Genomic DNA, 23,977 nt, shown 5'->3' with positions numbered 1-23,977 from the left:
CAAATAGCTGTATAAGCTTAAAAAACAATCCTTCAATTGACAAACTATCTTTTGCGATTAATGTCTGCTGAAGTGCAAGAGCTATTAGGTGACGGCTCATTTCAGAAGCATGTACCCTAACTTATGCTGCCACCTAGCGTCTCTCCGTGTACCTGCAAATGTAGACGTGACGTGACGTGACGATTTCCGAGAATTCAGCCAATCAGCTGTCTCTTGCGAAAACAGTTTGAAATTGAAGCGGGCGAAGGCGGAAGAGGAGGAGGCGAAAGGGAAGAAAAAGATAAACAAAAATAACTTGCTGCCTGTGTACGCGTAAGGGTTTGTTTGAAACGGTTTCTCCTCATATTTTACCTACACACTGAACCGAGTTGTAGCCCGGCTGTACTTGTGTCCCTTTTCCTTGGTCAGTACTTCGTAGAGCCGTGTTAATATTAACCACCTAAACATGGATGTCGTTGCCGTTGACTAACGTTAGCTACTTTGTAAGCCCTTTTAAGTTGTTTCTCAGTATTCGGCTACAATGTCTTTATTCTCTATACAAGCGAGGAAGCATACAGCGTATTATGACCATCTCTTGGCGACATCCAGGACACCGGCCAGAGAGCGTCTGACTGAGCGAAAGGCAGCAGAGACTCCGTTGAGCAAAAGTGGAATATCATCAGGAGATTCTGTGTGTGACAGCAGCAGATCTTCGGATAAAGGCAGGGAGATAAACAGGACTTATGTCATCTCGGCGCTGTCAAAGAGCGGCAGCGGGCAGCAGACGCCTCGCCACGGTCGGCTCACCCTGCAGAGGAGGTCGAGGAAGACCGGGGCTGAAAACGCAGAGAAAACGATGGGCGACAGCAGCCAGAACAGCACGCCTGCCCCGGAGAAAAGACTGACTCTGCAGCGCAGGAGCAGGACTCGCTCAGCTGGTAAAAACGGGGCCACTGATGTCAGGAAAGGCGCTCAGGAGTCGCGTTGGGTCACCAGTACTGACCAAAAACCAACTTCAAAAGTCCTATCTGAATCAAACAGCAGAACACTCAGTAGCGCAGGTTTAATCCGTTCGGTTAGTTTGAGGGAAACTGCCCACAACAGCAAAGCAAGAGAAACTGCTGCTCCAGTAGTGGAGTCGACGTACAAGATGGCACTAAGCAAGACGCCCTCCTATACAGGTAGGCAGCAGCAAGACAAAGCCAAAACCTTCGCAACTCCCACAAGAACGACCCAGTTTGAGAAAATCGCTGCAAGGAAAGACGTTTTTGAGAAGCTGGCTGCAAAAGAAGTCCAGTCTGCTGGTTTGCAGAGGCCAAAATTCCGCACGCAGCAGGCCGAGGACACTAAACCTGTCCCGGCCCCTCGGGTGTGCAAGGCCCCCGCAGGTGTGCAAAATACAAACGCCGCCCCGCAGGTGAGAAAAACCTCCAGTGTTTTGACCTCGACTCAAAATGAAGACGTGACCGTGGCGAAGACCTCCACTCCCGCTCCAATCCCCGCACCGGCACCGACCTACACTGACACCTCTGTCCGGCCCAGCGAGGTTCCCAAGCGGCAAGACTCCCTGAAGATGGAGAACAGTGCCGTGACGGTTGCAGTGCGAGTCCGTCCTTTCAGTGTCAGGTTGGTGATGCAGTGTTTGTGGTGAAATCTGCCCATACACACTATTTAGGGAAAGACAAAATGTAAATGGGTTTATTGGGAAAGGGATGTGATGTGGAGTGGGGTGGGGAGCTCTGGATCACTTAAACTTACTCCTGTCTGTGCTGTGGGTTGTAACTCAACCCCACAGCTTTAGCACAGTGGTTCTCAAAGTGGGGTGCTTGAGTGTGCTTGTCTTGTGAAAGACTTTCACAAGCATTTAATAGTAAACATAAACCAAAGTATCGGCATTTTTAGATAATTGTGGAAGTTCTCTGGCTTAGTTATGGGAGGTCATAGAATAGATCATTTTAAACCAGGGGCATAATTCTTCCTCTTGTTCTTCTTCTTACTGTTGTTCTTCTCCTCCTTCACCTTCTTTTTCTCCCTCTTAACTCTATTTTATCTGGAAGTCCTTTCCAGGAGTATCCTTGCTAAGATAGGTGGCATGTAATCAAACAGTGAAACACATGGCAACTACAGGACAGAATTTAAAAGCACATAGCAAACAAATTTCAATTAGCATTAAGAGAATAAAAGCAAAGAATAAATAAACAGAATGAAACAGTGACAGTGCAGTCAGTAAATTTGCAAGCGCCACTTGCAGCATAAAAATATAAGTCAAATGATGTCTAAAAACATCCACAACGAGCTGCTGCAACAGCCATGTTATTTATCAAGCTTTTTTAAGAGTCTAAGGATACAAGGTCTTGTAACTTAACAGTTTCCTGAAGCTTATTACAATTATGAAGAGCAGTAATCAGCATCTTTGTGTGTGTGTGTGTGTGTGTGTGTGTGTGTGTGTGTGTGTGTGTGTGTGTGTGTGTGTGTGTGTGTGTGTGTGTGTGTGTTTGTTTGTTTATTTCCACTCAATTTTAGGGAGAAGGCCGAGAAGGCGCAGCAGGTTGTCTTCATGAACAAACAGGAGACAACAGTCCAGCACCCGGATTCCAAACAGAGCTACTCCTTCACATATGACTTCTCCTTCTGTTCCATTGACGAGACTGACCCTGAGTTTGCCAGCCAGCAGACGGTGTATGAGACACTGGCCAAACCTCTGCTAGAGAGAGCCTTTGAAGGATTCAACACCTGCCTGTTTGCATACGGTCAAACTGGCTCTGGCAAGTCATACACGTAAGTACTTTTAAGATTTGGGATATTGGTGTCACCTTTGGCCCACTGAATCATTTTTTCTTTCCTTCACTGGTCTTCTTTTCTCTTCAGTCTCCCTCATCAACATTTAATTTAACATAAAAAAATCTCACTTTATACAAATGATTGAAAACAAGTGAAAGAAAAATTAAAATCAACGTGTGAGGGGATAGCCATGAAATCCCACTTGGGTTATATGAAACATGAACAAAAAGTAAAATAAAAGCCAAAAGGATAGAGATGAGATGAGGTGGGACCAAGAATTAAATGATGCAAAATGTAGAGGAGACTGTTAAACTAAAAACATATCTCCTATTTACCTGAAAAATCAAAAAGGTTAAGCTAGGTATTCTCAGTTGGATTAAAAAAAAATGAGGATCTGGTTTGGCAACTTCAGTGTTGTTTTCATGACAGAGGGGGCTAGTTCCAAAATGTGTCAAAGGGAACTGACATTCCCAGAAACCTTTGATTATAAAGTCAAATTTGAAGATGGAATGATCTGCAAATTATTTTATTGGTCTTAATACAATTTGAGTATTAGTTTTATTCTATGTATCGGAAATGTATTTTGTAATGTGTATTTTGAAATGCAGTCCTTCAGTTTTCAATTTGATGTGTCAGTAATTGGTCATCCTCTGCAGGATGATGGGCTTTGGTGAAGAAGCAGGGATGATCCCACGTTTTTGCCAGGAGCTTTTCTCTCGACTATCCTCCACTGAAAATCAAGAGGTAGGAATTTTTCCTCAGAAACATGCAAACATTGCTTCTTGCTGATGCCAGTGCAGTGTGAAACATGAAAAGTGATTCAGTAGAATTAGATTACACTTTAATTTTCATCAGCTAAAACCACAGAAGTTTAAAAGATAAAAACTAGACCTAAGAACTAACACAATTCAAATACTAAAACATGTTTTAGTCTAGACAAAAATTAAGTCAAAAATTAACACTGTGTCAGTTTGTAGCAATGTTATATATTGCAATGCCCAGAAACAAAGAGCCTAAATAGCCTATTGCCATAATGATAGTCTTTGGAAGACATAAAAGCAGTAAATGCATGAACTAAAGTAGCAACTGATTATTTTTATGTCTCTCTGTTTTGGCTATTTTTCTTGATGAATAGTTCAGTAAAACCTAGAGGCTACACATGTTCATTATTTCTCAAGAAAAAATAAGGAAAGCCATAGAAATGAACTTTTATATTAACATTTTTTTACAGGTTGCATAATTTAGCATGTGAACCTGGATTCACCAAATCCCTAGGTTCAGATTCACATTGTTTCACTGAAAGTAATTGTGTTCCAGGTCACATGTCACCTGGAGATGAGCTACTTTGAAGTATACAATGAGAAGATCCATGACCTGCTGGTGTCCAGAGATGACCCAAATCAGAAGATGATGCCTGTAAGTAGTTTGTAATGGGATGAGAATCATGCTAAAATCAGGGTGCATACAATGCTCTAGGGTGTAGAAAAGTATTCAGAATAGTCCCAGGCATTTGCAGCTCATGAAACATTTTAGAATTTCACAAAGTGGTCTGTTAAATATGGTCCTTTTAGCCAGCCATATCAGTTGACATCACAGTGAAGAAGAACATCTAGTCAAGAAGAAAAGAAAATGCCTGGAAAAGGTGTAGATTATTTTTTTAGTGGACAGTGTGAAAGAACCCGGGGACAGCATGAACTTGATAAGACCCAGCTGATTTATGCTTTCCAGCTGAGGGTGAGGGAACATCCAGTCCACGGGCCCTATGTTGCTGAGCTCTCTGCGTAAGTGAACACGGCTTTCCTTCATTACATCACTCCTCTATAAACGGATAACTGACTTTCTTGAATAGTGTGATTTGCACAATACCTAACTGTGTTACTTTTCTCACAGGAATATGGTGAGCTCTTACAGTGACATTCAGGTAGGTGGAACCTGCTTGCAAATTATTTTGCACATTTTCATTCAGGTTCAAGGCATGATGCTACGCAGAGCGACTTTCAACAAGTGAGCAGATTGTGGCTCACTTTAACATAGCATATTAATTGGCAGAGATCAGAACTGAGACCCTCCAGTCATGAGATTTTTTTTCTAGTCTGTCATCCCTCACAGCAAAGTAGTGATCCATCACAAAAAAGAAAAAAATGCTATTCTCTGGTCAGTTAATATAATAATAATAGTGCTTTTACCCATATTCAGTTCATGAAGGCTTTAACACTGTGTGTGGTAATGTGTAAGTAATGATTGTAGCAACAACAGATTTTTCTGGATGGCTGAACAAATGAAGAAAAGAAACTAAACTTCATCAACAACAAGTGCAAGGATAAAGACATTACAGTACTAACCACACTGTTACAATTCAGTTGGATACTTTTGCAATGTCAACATAAAATCAATTGGAATTTGTCTTAGTGCAGCTTGGGACGAGGCATCAAATATCCTCAGAAAGACATTAGAACCCACAGCTCTAAAAACAAATCCAGCATAGTAAAAGTGGATAAAAAATTTCCAACATGTGACATAACTGTGCATGTGCTTTACCTTGGAGTCTAATAAATGTCTAATAGCTTGTGGGTTGATTTGACAAGTGATATCTGGGTAGTGCAGAAACATCTCAACAATCAGCGCTTAGCACTAAAGATGTTTTGAACATGCCATAAACAAGAATCTCACAGATTACCACATGTAATATTTCAAACTATGACATTGACTTGTAATTCATGTTTCATCACTTCTCAGGGTTGGCTGGAGCTTGGTAACAAGCAAAGAGCCACAGCAGCCACTGGCATGAACGACAAGAGCTCCAGATCTCACTCTGTCTTCACCTTGGTTATGACGCAAACAAAGGTATAGCCTCTTTCCCTTTTTCCTCTGATATTCTGGGTGACTGGACCTGTCACATATGTTTCATTAGTTTGTGTATGTGTGTGTGTACAGACAGAGTGTGTGGAAGGAGAGGAACATGACCACAGGATCACCAGCAGGATCAACCTGGTGGACCTGGCAGGCAGTGAACGCTGTAACTCAGCCCAGACCAGTGGAGACCGCCTCAGGGTAATACACACTAACTATGCCCAATTTCATGTGCACTTGCATAAGTGCATTAGTGCTCCCTTGCAGAGTTTTGACCCCTTAATCCAAGTCCACAATTGTGCATACTTTGCTTTGGGGAATTCCCTGTGATCCATTGCACTGTGATGTTACATCCATTGTGAGGTCGAATGGATTAAGACATTTTTTGTATGAGTCATAAGAGATAATAGGAAAAAATGTATATTATATTATATATTATATGGGCAGATAATGATATCCTATTTGTAATGCAATCAATACATTAAGAATATCTTCAAAAAAGTAGAATTCCAACACCTACAAACGAACATGTGATTGTCTTAAGGCAATACCTTTTTATCAAGGAGTTGATACAGTTGACATACACTTATCATAATGTTATGTTCTAAAGAATAAGTGTCTGCAAGGATCATGCATTTTCCCACTATTATTAGAAGATAGAGTAGCAGCAGTTTTTGTTGTTATCAAAATAATTTGACATCACATTGTGCTTTGACACATTCTTGATGGTTATTCCTCCTCAAGCTCTCACACTCACACCTTCATGTGTTGACACTGATCAGGCAGGTCAGTTAAAGTCTATGAGAGTTCAGGGCTTACGATGGTCACTTGGATTTGATCAAAAATTATTTTAGTACCACAGCCAAAAACAGTTGTTGTGCTGATAAATATTGCATTTAATTTAAAGTATGCCAGATATACCAAGCCTTATATCTGCTGCACTAGGGACCTAAGCATTATGCACAATGAAGCTCATTTACTGCATTTCCAAATATAGCTTGGGCAGCGTCATAATTGCTCAAAATGTATGACCCTCTGTTATTGCTCAATCAAGAAAATTTTGCTTCCTTGAATGTGAAAGTTGTAAGTAGTGAAGAAACCATTTGTATTGTTGGAATTAGGTGGAAAGTAAAGTGTGTGGTGCAGCTGATACTCTTTTATCTTTCTAAATGCCAAATGCTAAGATGGTGTTCTTGTTATCATACATGAAACATTGTTAGAATGGAGGGTTGTTATGTTTTTTTCCACCCTGCACAGTCAAAACCAGGCAGCTCTGTGAATGATTCTAATGCTTGTTATCCCTGTCATGGAAGGAGGGTGCTAGCATCAACAGGTCCCTGCTGACCCTGGGAAAGGTGATCTGTGCCCTGTCAGAGCAGGCCCTGAGCAGGAGGAAGGTCTTCATCCCCTACAGAGAGTCTGTCCTCACATGGTGAGAGGACATCATGCTTATCCACTGTAGCTGTTTTGGAGGCCTTGGCCCTCTCTGCACACTTTTTGAAATGGTCTTGCTAATACGTTGTTAATTAGCTGACACTCTGGAATTTTGTGCTGCTAATTAGTTTTACCGCATAACATTTAAGAAAGACTTTGTTACTGTTCAAATGCAGGCTGAATTCTGATAAAATACATAAAGACAAGCTTAAAGAATGGCTATCACTGTAGGTTATCTTTTTTTTTCCCCAACCAAATTGCGGATAAATCTGTCTAATTTCCAAGGACTGTATCTCCATATATCCATGTATCTACGTATATACTCGTTTGTCTCCCCTACACCCCAGAGTTAACAAAAATATTAATTTTTGATATCTTATTTTTTTATATCACGTGTTATATTTTACAGCTGTTTGTTTTCCTTGCTTTAGATTAGGTATTGGTAATATTTGCCCAAATTCTTGATAATTGGCATATCTCAAAATGTGGTTCTAGAAGTTATAAACTATAATAGAAACCTCCATGAGGACTGCCACCCGCTGACATCTTTTTGCTTCCTGCAGGCTGTTAAAAGAGAGCCTGGGTGGCAACTCTAAAACTGCCATGATTGCCACCCTGAGCCCTGCAGCCAGCAGTGTGGAGGAGAGCCTGAGCACCCTGCGCTACTCCCAGCAGGCCCGCATGATCATTAACCTGGCCAAAGTCAATGAGGACACCAATGCCAGGCTCATCAGAGGTTAGTTCAAAACATCAAGAGGAAGAAAGGCAACATTTTCATAAAAGCTGCATTTATGGAAACATATACATTATCAATCTGTCTGTGGTCCTATGAGTACTGTCTACTGCCTAAATGCCCCTTTTTCTTCTATTTGGACTGTAAATAATGCTAGCGATTTTTTTTTTTTTTTCAAACATGTATCCTTTTATAGTGGTGTTTTTTGAATGGTGTGGCTAGTGATGGGTGGGATTATGGCTGTCAAGGTGAGGCTAATGGACACAGTCCAGAGAAGTCATAGTTTCAACAACACAAAGACAAGAAAGTTGTAAAAGAGAAAACAGTGAAGCTAAACACATGTCAGTCAAGGTCTGTTCTGAAACATGCTGAATGTTTGAATTTTTTCATGCTGGTGACATCCTAAAGATGACCTGAAAAGCAATACAGAGCTGGTTTGTGTACCTACATGGATAGGATGCCAGTCACTTTGTCACTTTGTCGCCAATGAGTAATGCAGAATTAACAGAGTTAAAGTGTTTGGTTGTGAACCTCACCAGCTGATGGGAGAGGAGAGAGCAGGATGAGTGGCCCACTGTGCTACAGTAATTTAAAAAAAATGTTAGCTGAGGGAAAGGCCACCTCAGTGGGAAAAGGCTAACAGTTAGCATTTGGAGCATGCATCCAGTATCCAGCACTCAGTAATGACGAGAAGAAGATAGCACCACTACTCTTTTACTCTCTTACTTAGCTCATGTTTCAGTGAAATAACATTGAATTTTTCAGAATGGGCGAACTATCCTTTTTTAAAAGAAATAATTTCTCCCCTTTCTGTGCCAGGTTGCTCTCATCCCAGGTCATTATGGGAGTGATATAGATGGGATGGTATAGCAGCTGGAAATTATTAGGTATCGGCAGCGATTGACATGGTGCTGGTGGGTTTATGTGGCTGGTTTCTAAAAGGAAAACCAAGTAGTCCTGGTCTTTACTAGTACCACAGCAGGGCCAATGCTACGGGTCAGCACAGATATACAACTATTTGTGTGGTAAAAGCCTTACTGCAAAATCTTCAGCATAACACTTCTCACTGTACAACCCCTCTGGTCTGTGTCCTGTTCTTCAAACCACACCCACTGCTCTCTATATGTCTCTCAACTGCATGAAGATCCAAACAAAGCCATGTTTCCACTGTCTTTCACACTCTTGGTTGTCTACATGTCTCCCTTTGCTTGTCCTTTGTCTCTGTGTTTTTGTGTGTGTGTGTGTGTGTTTCTGTCTGTCTGTCAGCCTCTCTTCCCCTCCCCCACATATCTTCCTGTCTGCCCATCTATCCATCACCAGCTTATTCACCACCCAGTTCAATTAAGGCCTGGCCCTAACCTTGCCTCCAGGCCATATTTATGCACTGTCAGCTGCACATGGCAGCTAACTGTCATGCAAGTATTATTTTTCATAAGATCACACTGCCCTTTGCAGCTTTAAGCACTAAGGGGAGCTCTTGCTGTGGATTTGATTTTCCTCTCACATCAGCTGTCAGTGCAAGATACTCAATGTATATGCAACTCAGAAATTCACATATCAAGTCAAAGCTACTCAGTAAATCGTCTTCCACAAGCTTTTGAAGACACTGGCATGATCTACGGCACAGTCAGAATATTTTAACAACATGAAAATCACATTTTAGGCTCTGTCATGTAAATGATGCTTCTGTGTGTGAGATTTATTTTTTGATGCATTGTTTTCTAATGTATTTAGATTTTACCCCGCCTGACAATGAAGTAATTATGTTTTTTAAAGGTGCTATGCACTATGCTATGAATTGTTTCATCTCAATTGATAGAGTGTGTGTGTGTGTGTGTGTGTGTGTGTGTGTCCAGAGCTGAAGGCAGAGGTGGAGAAACTGCGGGCGGCTCAGATGAGCTCCCAGGGCGTGGAGCCAGAGCGGGTCAGGCTGTTCCAGCAGGAGATCGTCGCTCTGAAGAGCAAACTCAGCCAGCAGGAGAGAGAGATTGCAGAAGCCCACCGGTCAGCAATGTTGCAAACATTATTGCTTAATTTGTTTGTATAACCAAGGCCCCAAGAGATTATGAATCTCATTAAGACACTCTTACAGGAAGCTTCAGTTTATTTGCACAATTTTACAGCTGTTCTCTGTATGCTAACTTCATTTTATATTGAATGAAACAATATACCTATTCATGGATTTTTTTTTGCATGTAATTTCATACCACATATTCCTATGTTTTGTTGTGTTTTTTGATATATTTGGTGTATTTTTGTGTTATGTGTAATCTGCATTGTTGTGTTGTTATACCTGTAAATTCTACTGCTGTTATTTTGCATTATGTAGTATTCCATACAGCTACCCATTACCTTATATCTATCTATCTATCTATCTATCTATCTATCTATCTATCTATCTATCTATCTATCTATCTGTCTATCTACACACACACACACATACACATACACACACACACCATCATAGGGAAATTACATCAACATCTTTTGTTGTTTTCTTGTTTCAGGGCTTGGAGAGAAAAGCTGGAGCAAGCAGAGATTCGCAAACGTGAGGAGGCCAAAGAGTTACAGGTTATTTTTGGTTTGAAATTTTTTTTTTAGCACGGTGTCTTTTGAACTCCCATTCACCATAGTGTGTTTTTGAGATTCATATTTCTCTGAACATCTTTTGTTCTTTGTTCCTCCCAGAGAGCAGGGGTGACATTCAAAGTGGACAACCGTCTTCCCAACTTGGTGAACTTGAACGAGGATCCCCAGCTGTCTGAGATGCTGCTCTACATGATCAAGGAGGGCCAGACTAGAGTGGGCAAACTGAAGTCTGAGTCGGCCCATGACATCCAGCTGGTGGGAGCCCTCATTGCTGACCAGCACTGGTGAGGATTGCTGCAGTGAACGGGGTTGTGGACAGGGGAATGAATGCATAATTTTTGTGTCAAGTACTCACTGTGGGCTGCTGTCAACCTCTGGCTTAGAAAGCTTTACTCACAAGCTCTCATGGTAAACTCATAGTCCAAAAACACCAGCCATCTCTGATTCAATGGAAAAAAAAAATGGGTCCATTTTACAAAAGCAAACCCTATCAAAAGTTCAGCTTACACTATCAAAACCTTACACTTGTCATGCTGTCATACACAGTACTGTTACTATTATACAGTATATTAAATATTATTGCAGAAACACAAATTGCAGCAAATTAAAAGTGTTGAAAGTTTAACCTCAACATGAATGTAACACAGTTTTCCTTCAAATATTCAGTAAAACCTGAGTAACGCCAACTTAGTTATTATTTAGCTCCTCACTTTGTAAACAAAACAGTGCGTTGAAGTTGAATCTTCAGTGTAATAATTTGGTCATGCTGGCCTGGACCATTGTAGTATGTGTGATTGGTTGATTACCTCGCATCTGCTGTTTAATTCTCATCTTCATGATTTGTGTTAGACTTAATGTTACAGCTTCTCTGCACTCATGTTGCATGTATCCAGCCACTGGTTTCCATTCATTGCACTACAATATGAAAATGAACTTTCAGAGACCTCAAACAGTCGTCACACCAGTATTCCATCACCGTAATAAAGTCGTCCACGTTAGTTTTCCTAAAAGCAGCAGCACTGTTGGTGCCCAGTTTCCACTGGAAAATAGTTCTGGGGAATTGATTGCTTTACAGAGTCAGTTATCAGTTCTGTGGTTTATAAATGGTGACGACTTTCTTAGCCACAGAAGCGTAACATTATAAAGGTGGGTGTTTCAACCACAAATTCAAAATTGAAAATTTTGAGATTTTGATCATATGTTCTGAAATCTTCAGTACCCCCACATGATTTTCAAATGGATTGTTGCTATGTAAAATTTGGGGAAATTGTAGTAGATGGGCCAAACATCACTGTTCTGCTCCATTTAGGTCCAACAGTTCCAGGGTCCTGCTTTTCATGCTGGCTTGCTGGAAAGATTCAGTGGACCAGAATCTTGATTAATTTTATTAGTAACACATGTTTACTCTGCTATTTCATATCAAAGTGTCAGCTGTGAAAAGGGTCTTTTATGGAAATTGTATACACACATTTAATTGTGCTGTCCCAAATACATTTTCACTATGAAACACAATGATAACCATACTATTTATTTTTGGAAGGATATTAGGCTACCATAGTAAACAACGTGTTTCATGTCTGATTCCACTGAAGAAGTATTTGCTTTGCCTTTTTCAGTGTCATATCCAACATAAAGGGAACAGTCAGTGTCACTCCCATGGAAAACGCCAAGACCTTTGTCAATGGAAATCTGATCTCTGAATCGACTGTACTGCACCATGTAAGTACAAGAAAGAAACATTTTTGCCCATGTCATTTTGACTTGTTGCATTATACTGTTAACTAAGACCTATGCCCCTTTTCCACTAGTACCTACTCAGCTCGACTCGGCTCGACTCTACTCGGTTTAAGAGCTTTTCCATTAGGTCGTAGTACCTGCTAGCAGGTCCCATTTAGCACCTACTCAGCCGGGGTTCCAAGCGAGCTGAGACGAGCTGAGTCGAGCTGAAAATGTGACGTTAACGCCGTGCAGGCAACTGATTGGACAGGGAGTGACGAGAGCGACTCCTGCACGAAAACAAAACCCGACATTTAAAAAAAAAAACGGCAACAGCGGTCGTGCACATTGATTGTCAGTGAAGTTGTCAAAGTCAGAAAATGGCAAGCACACCACTACCGCGGTCAAATAAAGACGTGGAGACTTTTCTGAGCTTGGTGGCAGCCCAAAGAATCCAGAGGGAGCTGGACGGTGCGCCGCCTTGCTATGACGACTCCACCCACGGCGAGGTGCTACTCAACTGTAATGGAAAACCACCTAAACCGTGTCGAGGCGAGTAGAGTCGAGCCGAGTCGAGCCGAGTATATACTAATGGAAAAGGGCCACTAGTAAAATTTGGTCATCCCATCTTGTGATGTGCTTGTTTTGTCTTGATTTTCTCTCTGTTCTGCACTGTGTGATATTTTATGGTATGGCTGTTGGCTCCAGGGCGACAGGTTGATTCTGGGTGGAGACCACTACTTCCGCTTCAACCACCCGACAGAGGTGCAGTCTGGGAAGAGAGTGTCATGCTGGACGGGCTCAGGCGACGGCCAGAAGGACTTTGAATTTGCCAAGAACGAACTTCTTTCTGCTCAAAGAGCACAGTGAGTGCAAAGGACCTCTGACCAAAAAAATCCCTCCGTATTGTAAAGCACTTGTTGGCATTGGGTACTGCTAAAAATGATTCCTACAGTCCTACTTGTCTCTCCTAGCACCAACCCATGACCTTACCCTCTTTTTCTATTCAAATCTATTTCAGACAGAATTAGTGACTGAATATTTTTTGTTGTTTCAGAAGAAGAAAGCATATTGTTTTCTGAATATAATATCTTGATTTATATCATCTTTATATCATCTTTTCTATATCCAATATATACACCTTACTCCCAAAAAAACATGCACTGAGAAAATAAGGCAAAGCAGTCTATTATTAAAGTGGATTTCTGTGGTGTTCTCCTTAAATCCAGCTGTGTGTCTCTCCAGGCTGGAGGCTGAGATTGAAGAGGCCCACGTGAAAGCTAAAGAGGAGATGATGCAGGGAATCCAGATGGCCAAAGAGGTAGCCCAGAAGGAGCTGTCTGAGCAGAAGGCCCTTTACGAGGACCGCATCCGAACCCTGGAAAGAGAGCTGGTACACCAACCGTTGCTTCTTTTCTGAAACACAACAAATGCTAGTGTGTGTAGACATGTTCTTCTGAATACACAAACTCACAACAACACATGATGGTAACTTCATAGGCTGCTTAGACCTCAGGCTCCCCCTGTGGACTACTTAATCTGATAGTTTTTTTTTTTTTTTTTTACATTCAGACACTTTTAACAACCATTTAAACACAGAAATGTGACAATTTTTTTCCATTTAGGTAATTCTCATGTAGGTCTTTGCTAATTGTTATTATTATTGTTATTGTTATTATTGCTATTTGCCAATGTTTTGGTCTTTTTTTTTTTTTTTTTTTTTTTACAAATATTGCTAATTGTTAATTGCCTGTTATTCCCACATTTTGGTAAAGCATGAAGTGAATATGCTAAGGTTTCAAAAGGTTAATGCTTCATATTAACATCATGTGTACTATGTGGAAAAAAAACATGACTTCATTAGCATAACTGCTTGTGTTATGTTGTATCAGTGAGTATGGCAGGTTAATATTATTCGCTCAGCTGTCTCTTTTTTGTGGGTATTCATGTTTTTTCATTGAAGATTCTTTTCATTAAACTAAAATATTTCTTGGGGGTGGTCGTGGCTCTTTTGGCTAAGGACCTTTGCCACGTGTCATTCCCGTCTATAATTGTGATTTGTCTGATAAAGCAAGAAATGCCACGGGAAAGCTTAAAAGAGAACCATTTTGTGCTCTTAGCTGAAGTAATTCTGATACCACTCAGTGTTTTAACTCCCTCCCTGTGCCGCAGGAGGAGGAGAACGAACGGAAGCATCTCCAGGAGCTGGACCAGCAAAGAGTGGCCACCCAGATGGAGGAGCTGAAGATGGCCAAGCTGGAGCTGGAGCAGGAAGTGGACACTCAAAAGAAACGCCTCCGCCTGCACATGGAGGCTCAGGTTGGACACAAAGCATTACTTGGGAACATAAAAGTTGCTCTGCAGGTCTGGAAAAAAATATTGTTTCCAGGTCCTGGCAAAGAGCTTGGACTGGACAAAATGTTTTGGCAAATTATAGGGGAGAAACCCCGTTGTCCAGCATACATTTCACCCATAGACCTACCAGCATTTCAAATGTTGTCAAAAAAGCTTTCAGTTTTAAAGTTTAATCAGTTTATCAGTTTATTATTGTCCACACATCACTGTGACGTACAAGAAACAAAGGTCTTGAATTTTGGTATGAACTGCCTTGTGAGCCGGATCAGGCGGACAGGCTCACAGGTCGCATACAGGCTCCCTACCACTGTGTTAAAGAATTAAAACAGTGAGTGCAATGTCTTTAATAAGGTCTGAAAAAAAAATAGATATTTTAAAACAGAAATATATAGTATGCAGGAACCTTTATCCTTATGTTATTTCAATCAGCAATCTCATTTCCCTCTCTTGATCCTCAAATATTCCTACAGGAAATTTGGATTATTCCAGTGACCATAATGACTTCTTCTTCTTCATTTGCTGATCCTAATGATTCCTGACGATCTAAAAAGACCTTGAGGGGTTTAAGAATATATGGCAACAGGCGATTTCATGTATAAGTGGTTGGTCATTGAGGATTCATGATCGGTCTGCCGGCCTGTCATTGCATTTTTAAGCAGGGTGGTCATAGAGCTTGGCTGGTGATTTTTAATATTGCGTACATTGCCATGATTCAATCCAGGCAATGGAGGAGCACCGCAGTTATCAGGCGAAGATTGTTGATGCCCTGGAGGCAGAGAAGAAGAAGCTCAGCAAAGACCTGGAGCAGATGCAGAAGAAAAGGGCTTTGAGGGAAAACCACACTCCCAGAAATGGTGAGAGCTTCCAACTCATTATCAAACGCATAGTGAAGTTATGAGTCATGGAGAGCATTCTGGACTCATGAAATAGTATTATTAAATTACTCTGTTGGTTTGATCCATTTCAGAGTACCAGATTTGTGGGGGTTTGTCCTTTAAAACACAATGTGTGTCAGGAAGGTTAAATGATAGCATTTTGAAAGTTGATTCAGTATTATTTTCTGTGATTTATAAACTGTCTTACAATATCTAAATTGTCCCTCTATGATAAACCCTCCCATCTGGTGCCTCCCAGTTAGCATTAAATTAAACTAACAATTCAGTCAGCTGCGGTGGAATTAATGATGTGTTTCATTTCTGTATTGTAGTCCCCCCACAGTGGGATACCATGAAGCTTTCTTTGATGATTGAAGAGGCCAACAAGATCAGTGCCAAACTGAAGAAAAATACAGTCTTCAGCAGGTATGAAAAACCATACCTACAGTATGATCAAGTATGAATAAGATGATTGAGGATGTCATAAAACAGGATTTATTTGCATTGTGGTGAGCAGGATGTGAAGATGGCAAGATGCTCCAGGCAGAATACATTCAGTATTAGCAATAACATGTGAATTTGTATTAATAACCAAGTATTATCATCACACATGAATGCAGCACGTTCAAGCGACTCTCATCCAGGAGCCATTTTGTGTGTCAGGACACACATCAGCGTGTGCCTTAAGTGAGGTGTCCCTCAGCTTTGTGAAGTGAACATTCAATCACACATTCAAAAACATGCAATCACTGTCTTTAGGTCAAATTTACAAGCCATGGATCCTGTGTAGATTTCATGAGAAGGGTCATTTATGTTATTTTTTCACTACCAATCTGATAACATTTCCATTTCAAATTGCTAATACTTAAGACCATATTTCACAAAGGGTCCCAGCCTAAAGGTTGGAAAATCTGGGCATGAAGCATGCTTTTGAGATAAACACTTGATATTTATTTAACAAGCAAATTTGACATAAAAAAAAAAAATAAAAATGTTTTTTTTTTTTTCTTTCTTTCTTTTCTAGTTGAGGACTTAAAATGCATACTATTATTTTGATGCAGTCATGAGTTTTCTATCAAAGCTTTTCTTCAGTTTCAGCTTGCCAATATAAATGCAGTCACAGTTTAGGAATAACTCTTGATTCTCATCTGTTGCAGACATGAAAGTTCTGACAAGGAGAACCTGAAGCAAAGTGGTGATCTACAGGTCCGGGTCCAAAACACAAAGCTGGGGATCACCACCTTCTGGAGCCTGGACAAGTTTCAGAACAATATGGCTGCCATGAGGGAGCTGGACCAGGTTAGCCTGATATCACTGTCGCCCTACATTGTTATGTAGGACAGTAGTGGTGCTATCTTCTTCTCATTGTTAATGAGTGCTGGATACTGGCTCGATGGTCCAAATGCTAACTGTTAGCCACAAAATGTCGAAGTGGACTTCTGCTGCTAACATTCCTAAATCACCACAGATTACACAATGCTAGACTCAGTGTGGTTTTCATGATGTAAAGATGCTAAGGCTGGTTGCTTGAATCATATTCAACATTTACACAAGCTGAATCCCAAAAAATTGTAGTGTAATAGCTCAGCAGGGTCAGTTTAACTGGTATCCTAACAAGCTATATCACCTGTTGAACCTGAGCTGAGAGCATTCAGCCATCCTGCCCACCCCTCACCCCACCCTCACACCTCACACCCCCACCCCCTTTCTGAATATGTAGAATCTGACATAGGCCCCAGCACAAATTCCAATTTCCAAAGCGTTTGACCTCATTTACAGGCCAGCATGGCTTGTTTTATGTGTGACAGAGGGGTGCTCGGCTGTGCTTTTCTCATTAGGTTGAGTAAACCAGAGCAGGATAGTCAGCAGTATTTTACCCTCCACAGGGGGATCCCGCCTCGAAAGATGACGATGTGTTTTATGGCCCTGATGATGAGTGGGAGCAAGATCTGTCAGCCTCCTCTGCTTTCACCTCCTCCTTCTCACGCCGAAGGTAATTATCCAGTTCTACTCCTATCCATCCATCCTTTAATTCTCCTCTTTTTAACTATATGATAATACACACACATTACAAACACTACATTATAACTTTGGGGTTTAGCTGACATTCTTATTAGGGGCAGGAGCATGTACACATATGACAATCAAACACTAACATTTTGTAAACTGAAATACCATTTTTTTTGTTCAACAAGCCCCTTAAAAACAGCATCCTAATAAACATTCATGTCATTTTAAAAACTGCATGCCTCGCAGCAACAGAACCTTAGCCTCCAAGGTGGAGGAAATGTTTGATGTTTGTGCTACCATCGTTAGGCACAAACTAGATTGGACTACCGTAAAACTTCAATTAAAAGCTGACTCCCAATTAAACACCAAGTCTCTTTTATTGGCCAGGTATGGCTTCATGTTTTGACAAATAAATGCCAGTCCCTAATAGAAGCTGGTTTACATGAAATATTCATATCAAATCTCAACACCGGTGGTGCGCCTGGCTGTTGACAAACTTCTAAGCAAGGGCCAGCCTCTCCTGCTGGAGAAAATCGCCTTCCTCTGGACTGTAGCTGTGGTTTTTCCCATCACATCCTGCCCACTTCCCTGGGATATAATCAGCACTGGCGAAGCTACTGATAGTACAGAACCCTTGGCTATAGCTGGACCTCCATAATGCCCTACATAAAGGTGACATGCCATTACATTGATCTGAATTGGGAAATGAAGTTGAGAATGTATTGAATTTATGGCAAGAATTTATGTATTATTAAAGGATTTAATGTCTTCAGTCTTTATTTTTTATGCACTCTATGTATATTCATTTTTTTCCCATCGTGTACACAATGAAAATATCTTTGTGTACACATAGTAGAGTCAATTGTTTGCTGCATATGAACAGGCAAGCATTTTGCTCAAGCGCACGTCAAAGGGTCACATACCTGTTAATGTCGTAGGCTGGTGGGGATTAAACCTGTGACCTTTCAAGTACAGGACGTCCTCTCCAAGCAGTTATGTGGCTTAAGTCCACAAATCTGAAGGTTAACAGTGTCATGCTCTGCAGACTAAGCTCACAGCCTCTGGTATTCCTTTAATATGAACAATGTGTCAGGCAAAAATATGGAAAGTCCAAAGGTTTTTAGATGGAACATGGAAAATCATCTTTGTCAAACATTTTGGAAGTTTTTGGTTATTTTCACAGTCCTCCTATTTATATTTCCACCATTTTGATTTACAGCCTGGCACACATTTGGACATCCAACACATCCTTTTTTCTCTCTTCTGCAAAGTTGACATGAAGTTGCTGCCCACAGAATATTTCCTTCTGCTTTTTTCCTCCTCTGTTTAATAATTTCATTTGTGTGAAGGCCAAGAAGTGTAGAGAGGGAAAGGGCAGCAAGGGTTCCTGTGTTTCTCACTTTGCAACCCAAACACACACACATACACACTTACTCACTCTACAGTTGTGTTACAAACATGTGTTACAAACATGCAAAACACCCAGTGCCTGGCTAGCAGCTGGCACAGCCAGATAAACATGGAACAGGCTGAGTGGTTCCCTTTCACATCTCTCTCTGTCTCTCTGCCTCCATCAGACTCATGCCTGAACTCTGTGGCCACAGCCAGAGCTGGCTCTTGGCAGAACAGCTGCTGTTGAATTAGGGATTTTCACCCCCCCCTTTCAAATGTCTGACTTAACCAAGCATTAACTGCCAGTTGCTAGTAAATCAGTTTTATGCAACAGGTCAAGTTAGTTGCAAGGCTCTTTTTGATTGAGTTGTCCTTCATTCTGTTTTATCTATTACATGTCAACATCCAACCATCGTGAGTGATTGGAATCAGAAAGAACATGAAGTGCATTTATTCCAGGTGTAAATGAATGAGGATCTGATCACCTGAACCACCTGCAGAGGTGATCAGAGGTGCATTTGACCACATTAACAAAAAGGATAAATGCAGTGTCTTCAAACCTTTTATAATCAGTCAGTGTACATTTTAGGACACTGATCCAACATCCAGCATCAACAGTAAGCTTGTCAAAAATTCTGAATAAGAAACAAGTGATCTCAACTTATGATGTTAAAGGACATAAATGATACAAGAGGAAATGAAGTCTGTGGCAGTGGCCAAAGAAAAGAGATGTCAATTTTTGTATTATATAGACATATTGTAATGTTAGGTTTAGATGTAATCCAAATAAATCACATCTAGACTCTGTCCACATCCCAGAAATGTTAATATCCAAGTGAATGAGTCCACTGTAGGTCATTTTGAAAGACAGCCAACTAAATGCTGTAAAGTACTTGTAAGTCATTGACACAGCCATGGCTAATCTGCTTTTGTTTCTGGTTTGTTCCTCACCAGGAGCAGGAGCCTGCTGAAGAGCAGGAGGATCTCAGGGCGTCTCTACGAGATCCGGGTCCACCCCATCCAAAGCCTCCATAACAGCTCCTCACAGTCTACTGGTAAAGCACAAGTCACAATGACCTGACATACAGTATAGAAAAATATACAGTGCGGCTACACTCGCAACATATTACCAGTACACAGAATCTCATGGTAACTATACCTTGTGCTGTTAAGCTTTGGTGAACGCCTACATAGAAACCTGGCTTGAATGTCTGGGGAGGGGTAGGTAGGGTTAGTTTATTTACAGCCTTTGGAACTGGAAAGAGAAAGCAGATCAATGTAACAGAAATTGAACCAGAAAACATTCAGTAGAGTGTCTGCCAACTCTCAAGATATGAGTTCCACATGTTAGATAATCACCAAAAATTAATCACACCCATTGCCACACCCCGCTTGGACCAACTGCTGTGAAAAGTGAATCAGTTCTTCCTTGGCTCATGACCAACCTTTCTGCAAAATATTGTGCAAATTCATTCATAATTTTTAGAGGTATCTGGCCAACAAATAAACAAACAGAACTGGCAAAAACATGATCCATTTCCAATGCTGTTGGTGGAGGTAATGGAACTTGAACATCAAGTGGATTTGCCACACATTATATTGTCACAATGTTCCAAGAATGAAGTGTGTTTAGGCAGCCTGTGGCCACCTGAAATACTGACCAAGTAGAGAGGGCTTGAAAATGTAAAAGTACGAGCTTAGATCTGACATCCAGTTCTCTCACTGTCCTGAATAAACCATCAAGGGGGCATAAGTCCAGTGTGTGGGCATCGGTTTCTATTCCATGAGTGAAATGGGTCATCCGATTTTTCCCTGTCTGTCCCAGGTCTGATGGGTGTGGCCAAACCTCCCTCCACCCATCCCAGAACCTCAGACTCCTCCGTGCCTGGCATCTGCAAGGAGCTGATTGGCCATTCGGTGGCCCAACTGCGTGGCTGTAGTGGGACAGAGGAGGGCATGGCGGACCGGCTGGCCTCTGATCTATATTTAGTGTACATGGCGGTCCAGACCATATCTGATCTGTATGACAGCCTGGATGACAACAGTCAGGAGAATGGTGAGATGCAAACCAAATTTCAAACTTGATTTAAAAATGTGCTGTCATGAAGAGACAGACAAATTGGTGCTATTCTTTCAGTATACGTTAAGTCATTTGTACCTGTAAAACTCATTTTTTTTTTCAAATGTAAAATATGGTGAAGAAACTGTCACACTTGTTTGTCAACTAGACATTCTAAGTTGTCTTTTTTTCCACAGGCCTCCTTAAAAAATCTTTAATTTGACTGGTAACAAGGAAAATACATTTTCAGTTTGAAACTTTTGACCCAGTGTTCTACCTGTATTGTTCTTTCTGCTGCAGTGTTTGTGTGTAACTTGGAGGCTCAGACCCAGCTGGTGAAGGCCACCGCTGCCATAGAGAGGGCTGTGTTTATTACCATGCAGTGGTTGGCGAGTGTCAGGCCCTCCTCCGGCCTGCTTTACACCGTCGCTGAGGAACTCAAGAGCCAAGTCAAGAAGATAGGAGGATTCTTCCAGCTTCTCATTCAGGTATATGCACACAATTACAACTTAGCTGCAACTTGGTTTTAAAGGACACTTTGAGGTTTATAATTAATTTGGCCCTTTTGTCTTTTTTTTTTTTGCCATCATGACAACTGTGTTTAGAATTTTGTTATTCACACAAGAGCCTTACTTTGGGCTGAGCTTCAGTGAGTGCTGCCTCACCAATACAAATTCTTATTGGGTTTGCTTTCAAGGATGACTTTATCAAATGATATCAAACAGGTTTTACTATACAGATCTGAAAGTCTGGAAGATGGAAGTATGGACAATGAATGTGGTTAGCCGTAGTCCAGTAACTGGAGTATTGCTGTCATTGTTACATAGCTCAATATTGATAATGAAGCTGATGGAAATCAATATTTTAAAAAAAATTCAATCAGCATTAGGCTATGTGGTGTTGACTTGTTGCATGATAAGAGAAAAAAGGCATTTTCCCCCCCAAATGGTTCCAGATTTCATTCATCTGAGCTTTGTCCAGGTCTTAGAAAATCTGGAAATTGCATTAAAAAGATTCCAGAAATACCTCTTAATCAGCCACAACACAACATCACAACATTGCATTTAACTGTAAATTTGTTTTAGGTTTATATAGGTCAAAGGTTTATAGGTGTGTATGTTATTATTGAAAAAATATCCTGAGGTACAGAATGACTTGCCATGTCATACGGTCCACTTTCAGCAAATTAAAGTCTGAAAAAAAAAAGGAAAAAAGTTTTGAAAGTGAAACCTATAATCAGTTGTTTGTTAACCAGTGTAATCACAGTCTATAAAGCATTAATAGCCAAACAATGGCATTATTTTGAGCTTTTCTTAGTACTTAAATGAAATATATCGAAAGCACACTGCAGATACTTGAGCAGAAAAATAGTTTTCAATTTAGCTTGGACATGCGAGTGGCTAATCAAAATGCAGAGTGTTGATTGACGGGTCTTAGCTCTGAGCTGTTTGAGCTGTGTGTATGGAAATGGCCAAGCAGGGGGAATTCTCAACCTTGAGCCCCAAACAGAACATGAATATATGGAAGGTGAATCAAAAATTCCTCACCAGCTTCAGTACCTAAACATTAACATCGTTTCCCCCCTCTCACTCCAGATTTTCACCTTCTCCACCATTTTAATTTATTTACTGACCCTTCAATCAATGTCAACCGTTTTGTTGGCTCGCTCATATTGATTCAACATTAAATCGAAATTTTAATTCCTCCTGTTTGTCAGTTTGTTTATGTTGACTCGATGCTGAATCAATGTGAATTCCCTCCCCGCCAATCCGCCTCACCCAGGGCTGCGAATCTGAGATTTCTTCAATGGTGACAGAAGCACAAAGGAAGAGCGGCCAGTGCCTGGATGGAGCACTGCAGATGCTCGGCCACCTGGCGGCGGTGACTGGTACACCGCTGAATGCTGCAGAGCTAAGCGCCCGGGCCACCAGGCAGGTAACCATGGCATTAATACGGCAGCAGGCACTATCTCTGTCAGGGCTCTAGGGCCCACTGTAATCAACCCCTGCTCCATAATACCAGAGAATGGAATATTAGCTGTGCGGATCTTGGAGCAAGGATGATGGTTGGAAGTGGGGAATTATTGAGCTGAATGAGGACACTGCATGTATGATTTGTGGATGTGTAATTTCAGTGGCATATCGTATTCTGTATTTAGGAATAAATTTGTTATACAATTCTTTTATTGTAGGCACTGCGTATGATAGAACAAGGTTTTTACATTGCTGTTTTAGAGGGGACAGTGCAAGGCATAATGAACTATTGTATGGTACATACACACTACATAGAAAATGATGATAGCACTCAATGACTTTGTCTAGCAGTGTGCTCTGAAATGTGTAGGCTAGTGAACATGATTGAAGGCACTGAAAGGATGAGGCTAACATCCTGATTTTCTTCCCTCTTTATTTCCCTGGCCTGAGCACCTCTTTAGCAGTCCTTCTAGAAAGAATCTTTCACAGGGTGTTTGCAGCTGCAAAACTTCTGCAAAACTGCTACAGATTATCCATGTCTTGTTTCCACCTCACTTTGGACAGATTAGAAGGCCGTTTGAATGAGCTTGGCTATTGTTTGTCCAAAGAGGAAAAAAATAATAATAAAAATATAACAATTACATCTTAAGTGTTTCTTAATGGGGCAGCATATAATCCATAACTTATTGACAACTAGTAGGTATTACAACATCCTTGATATGTTTCTGTCACAGTTTATGGTGGCCTGTAATTTACTCAAATAATTATATTTTCACAATGTAGACTAGTAATCTAGCAAGCAGAGCAAAGGTCCCAACAAAAAAGTCTGGTGAAGAGGTGACCATTGACTGCTGTGAGACAGAGAGAAAGAGTGCAGTACAGTGTTTTGGCCATCGGGGGCAGTGGTGAGCACTTGTGAAACGAAGTAGAATATATCGTTGTCAGTGAGACTAAATGCTATAAAAGGATCAGTACATCTGTTGCCAAATGTTTACCCCTAACTGCACTATTACTGTCATTATTACACAGCCCAGTATTTATAATGAAGCCGGTGGAAATCAATGGTTTAAAAAAAAAAAATTCCACTAGCATTAGGCTATGTGGTGTTGACTGGTTGCAACCACAGGGGAAAAAAAAATTTTTTTCACCAAATGGTTCCAGATTTCATTCATCTGAGTATACAGAAATGTGTATCTTCTTAACCAGAGTTTGGTAAATTTCTCTAGCTCGC

The 23,977-nt window shown here is 40.9% G+C and overlaps 1 protein-coding gene across 2 annotated transcripts in view; it reads left to right on the top strand.

Annotated features, from left to right (window-relative positions):
* Nucleotides 1–275: 275 nt before the first annotated feature.
* Nucleotides 276–23,977, top strand: part of kif14 (kinesin family member 14) — a 30,602-nt gene continuing 6,900 nt past the window's right edge. Inside the window, exons 1-25 of one of the 2 annotated variants that reach the window (XR_003928182.1) lie at nucleotides 276–1,605; nucleotides 2,503–2,757; nucleotides 3,417–3,504; nucleotides 4,078–4,176; nucleotides 4,489–4,541; nucleotides 4,651–4,681; nucleotides 5,497–5,604; nucleotides 5,695–5,811; nucleotides 6,924–7,042; nucleotides 7,608–7,780; nucleotides 9,634–9,781; nucleotides 10,285–10,348; nucleotides 10,466–10,650; nucleotides 11,983–12,085; nucleotides 12,791–12,948; nucleotides 13,328–13,475; nucleotides 14,255–14,401; nucleotides 15,159–15,291; nucleotides 15,645–15,738; nucleotides 16,470–16,611; nucleotides 17,199–17,305; nucleotides 19,669–19,769; nucleotides 20,540–20,770; nucleotides 21,074–21,261; nucleotides 22,556–22,707. Coding sequence is in view for 1 of the 2 variants with exons in the window: in XM_030050404.1 (XP_029906264.1) it covers nucleotides 521–1,605; nucleotides 2,503–2,757; nucleotides 3,417–3,504; nucleotides 4,078–4,176; nucleotides 4,489–4,541; nucleotides 4,651–4,681; nucleotides 5,497–5,604; nucleotides 5,695–5,811; nucleotides 6,924–7,042; nucleotides 7,608–7,780; nucleotides 9,634–9,781; nucleotides 10,285–10,348; nucleotides 10,466–10,650; nucleotides 11,983–12,085; nucleotides 12,791–12,948; nucleotides 13,328–13,475; nucleotides 14,255–14,401; nucleotides 15,159–15,291; nucleotides 15,645–15,738; nucleotides 16,470–16,611; nucleotides 17,199–17,305; nucleotides 19,669–19,769; nucleotides 20,540–20,770; nucleotides 21,074–21,261; nucleotides 22,556–22,708 (4,230 nt within the window). In the remaining variant the exon portion in view is untranslated. Of the gene's footprint in view, nucleotides 1,606–2,502; nucleotides 2,758–3,416; nucleotides 3,505–4,077; nucleotides 4,177–4,488; nucleotides 4,542–4,650; nucleotides 4,682–5,496; nucleotides 5,605–5,694; nucleotides 5,812–6,923; nucleotides 7,043–7,607; nucleotides 7,781–9,633; nucleotides 9,782–10,284; nucleotides 10,349–10,465; nucleotides 10,651–11,982; nucleotides 12,086–12,790; nucleotides 12,949–13,327; nucleotides 13,476–14,254; nucleotides 14,402–15,158; nucleotides 15,292–15,644; nucleotides 15,739–16,469; nucleotides 16,612–17,198; nucleotides 17,306–19,668; nucleotides 19,770–20,539; nucleotides 20,771–21,073; nucleotides 21,262–22,555; nucleotides 22,709–23,977 lie in introns of both variants that reach the window. The other variant, XM_030050404.1, reaches the window with a different exon arrangement.

The sequence above is a fragment of the Myripristis murdjan genome, chromosome 4 (assembly GCF_902150065.1).
Source record: "Myripristis murdjan chromosome 4, fMyrMur1.1, whole genome shotgun sequence".
Classification (NCBI taxonomy): domain Eukaryota; kingdom Metazoa; phylum Chordata; class Actinopteri; order Holocentriformes; family Holocentridae; genus Myripristis; species Myripristis murdjan.
Note: the sequence above shows the minus strand (reverse complement) of the source record. Positions and strands in the feature narration are given on the sequence as shown.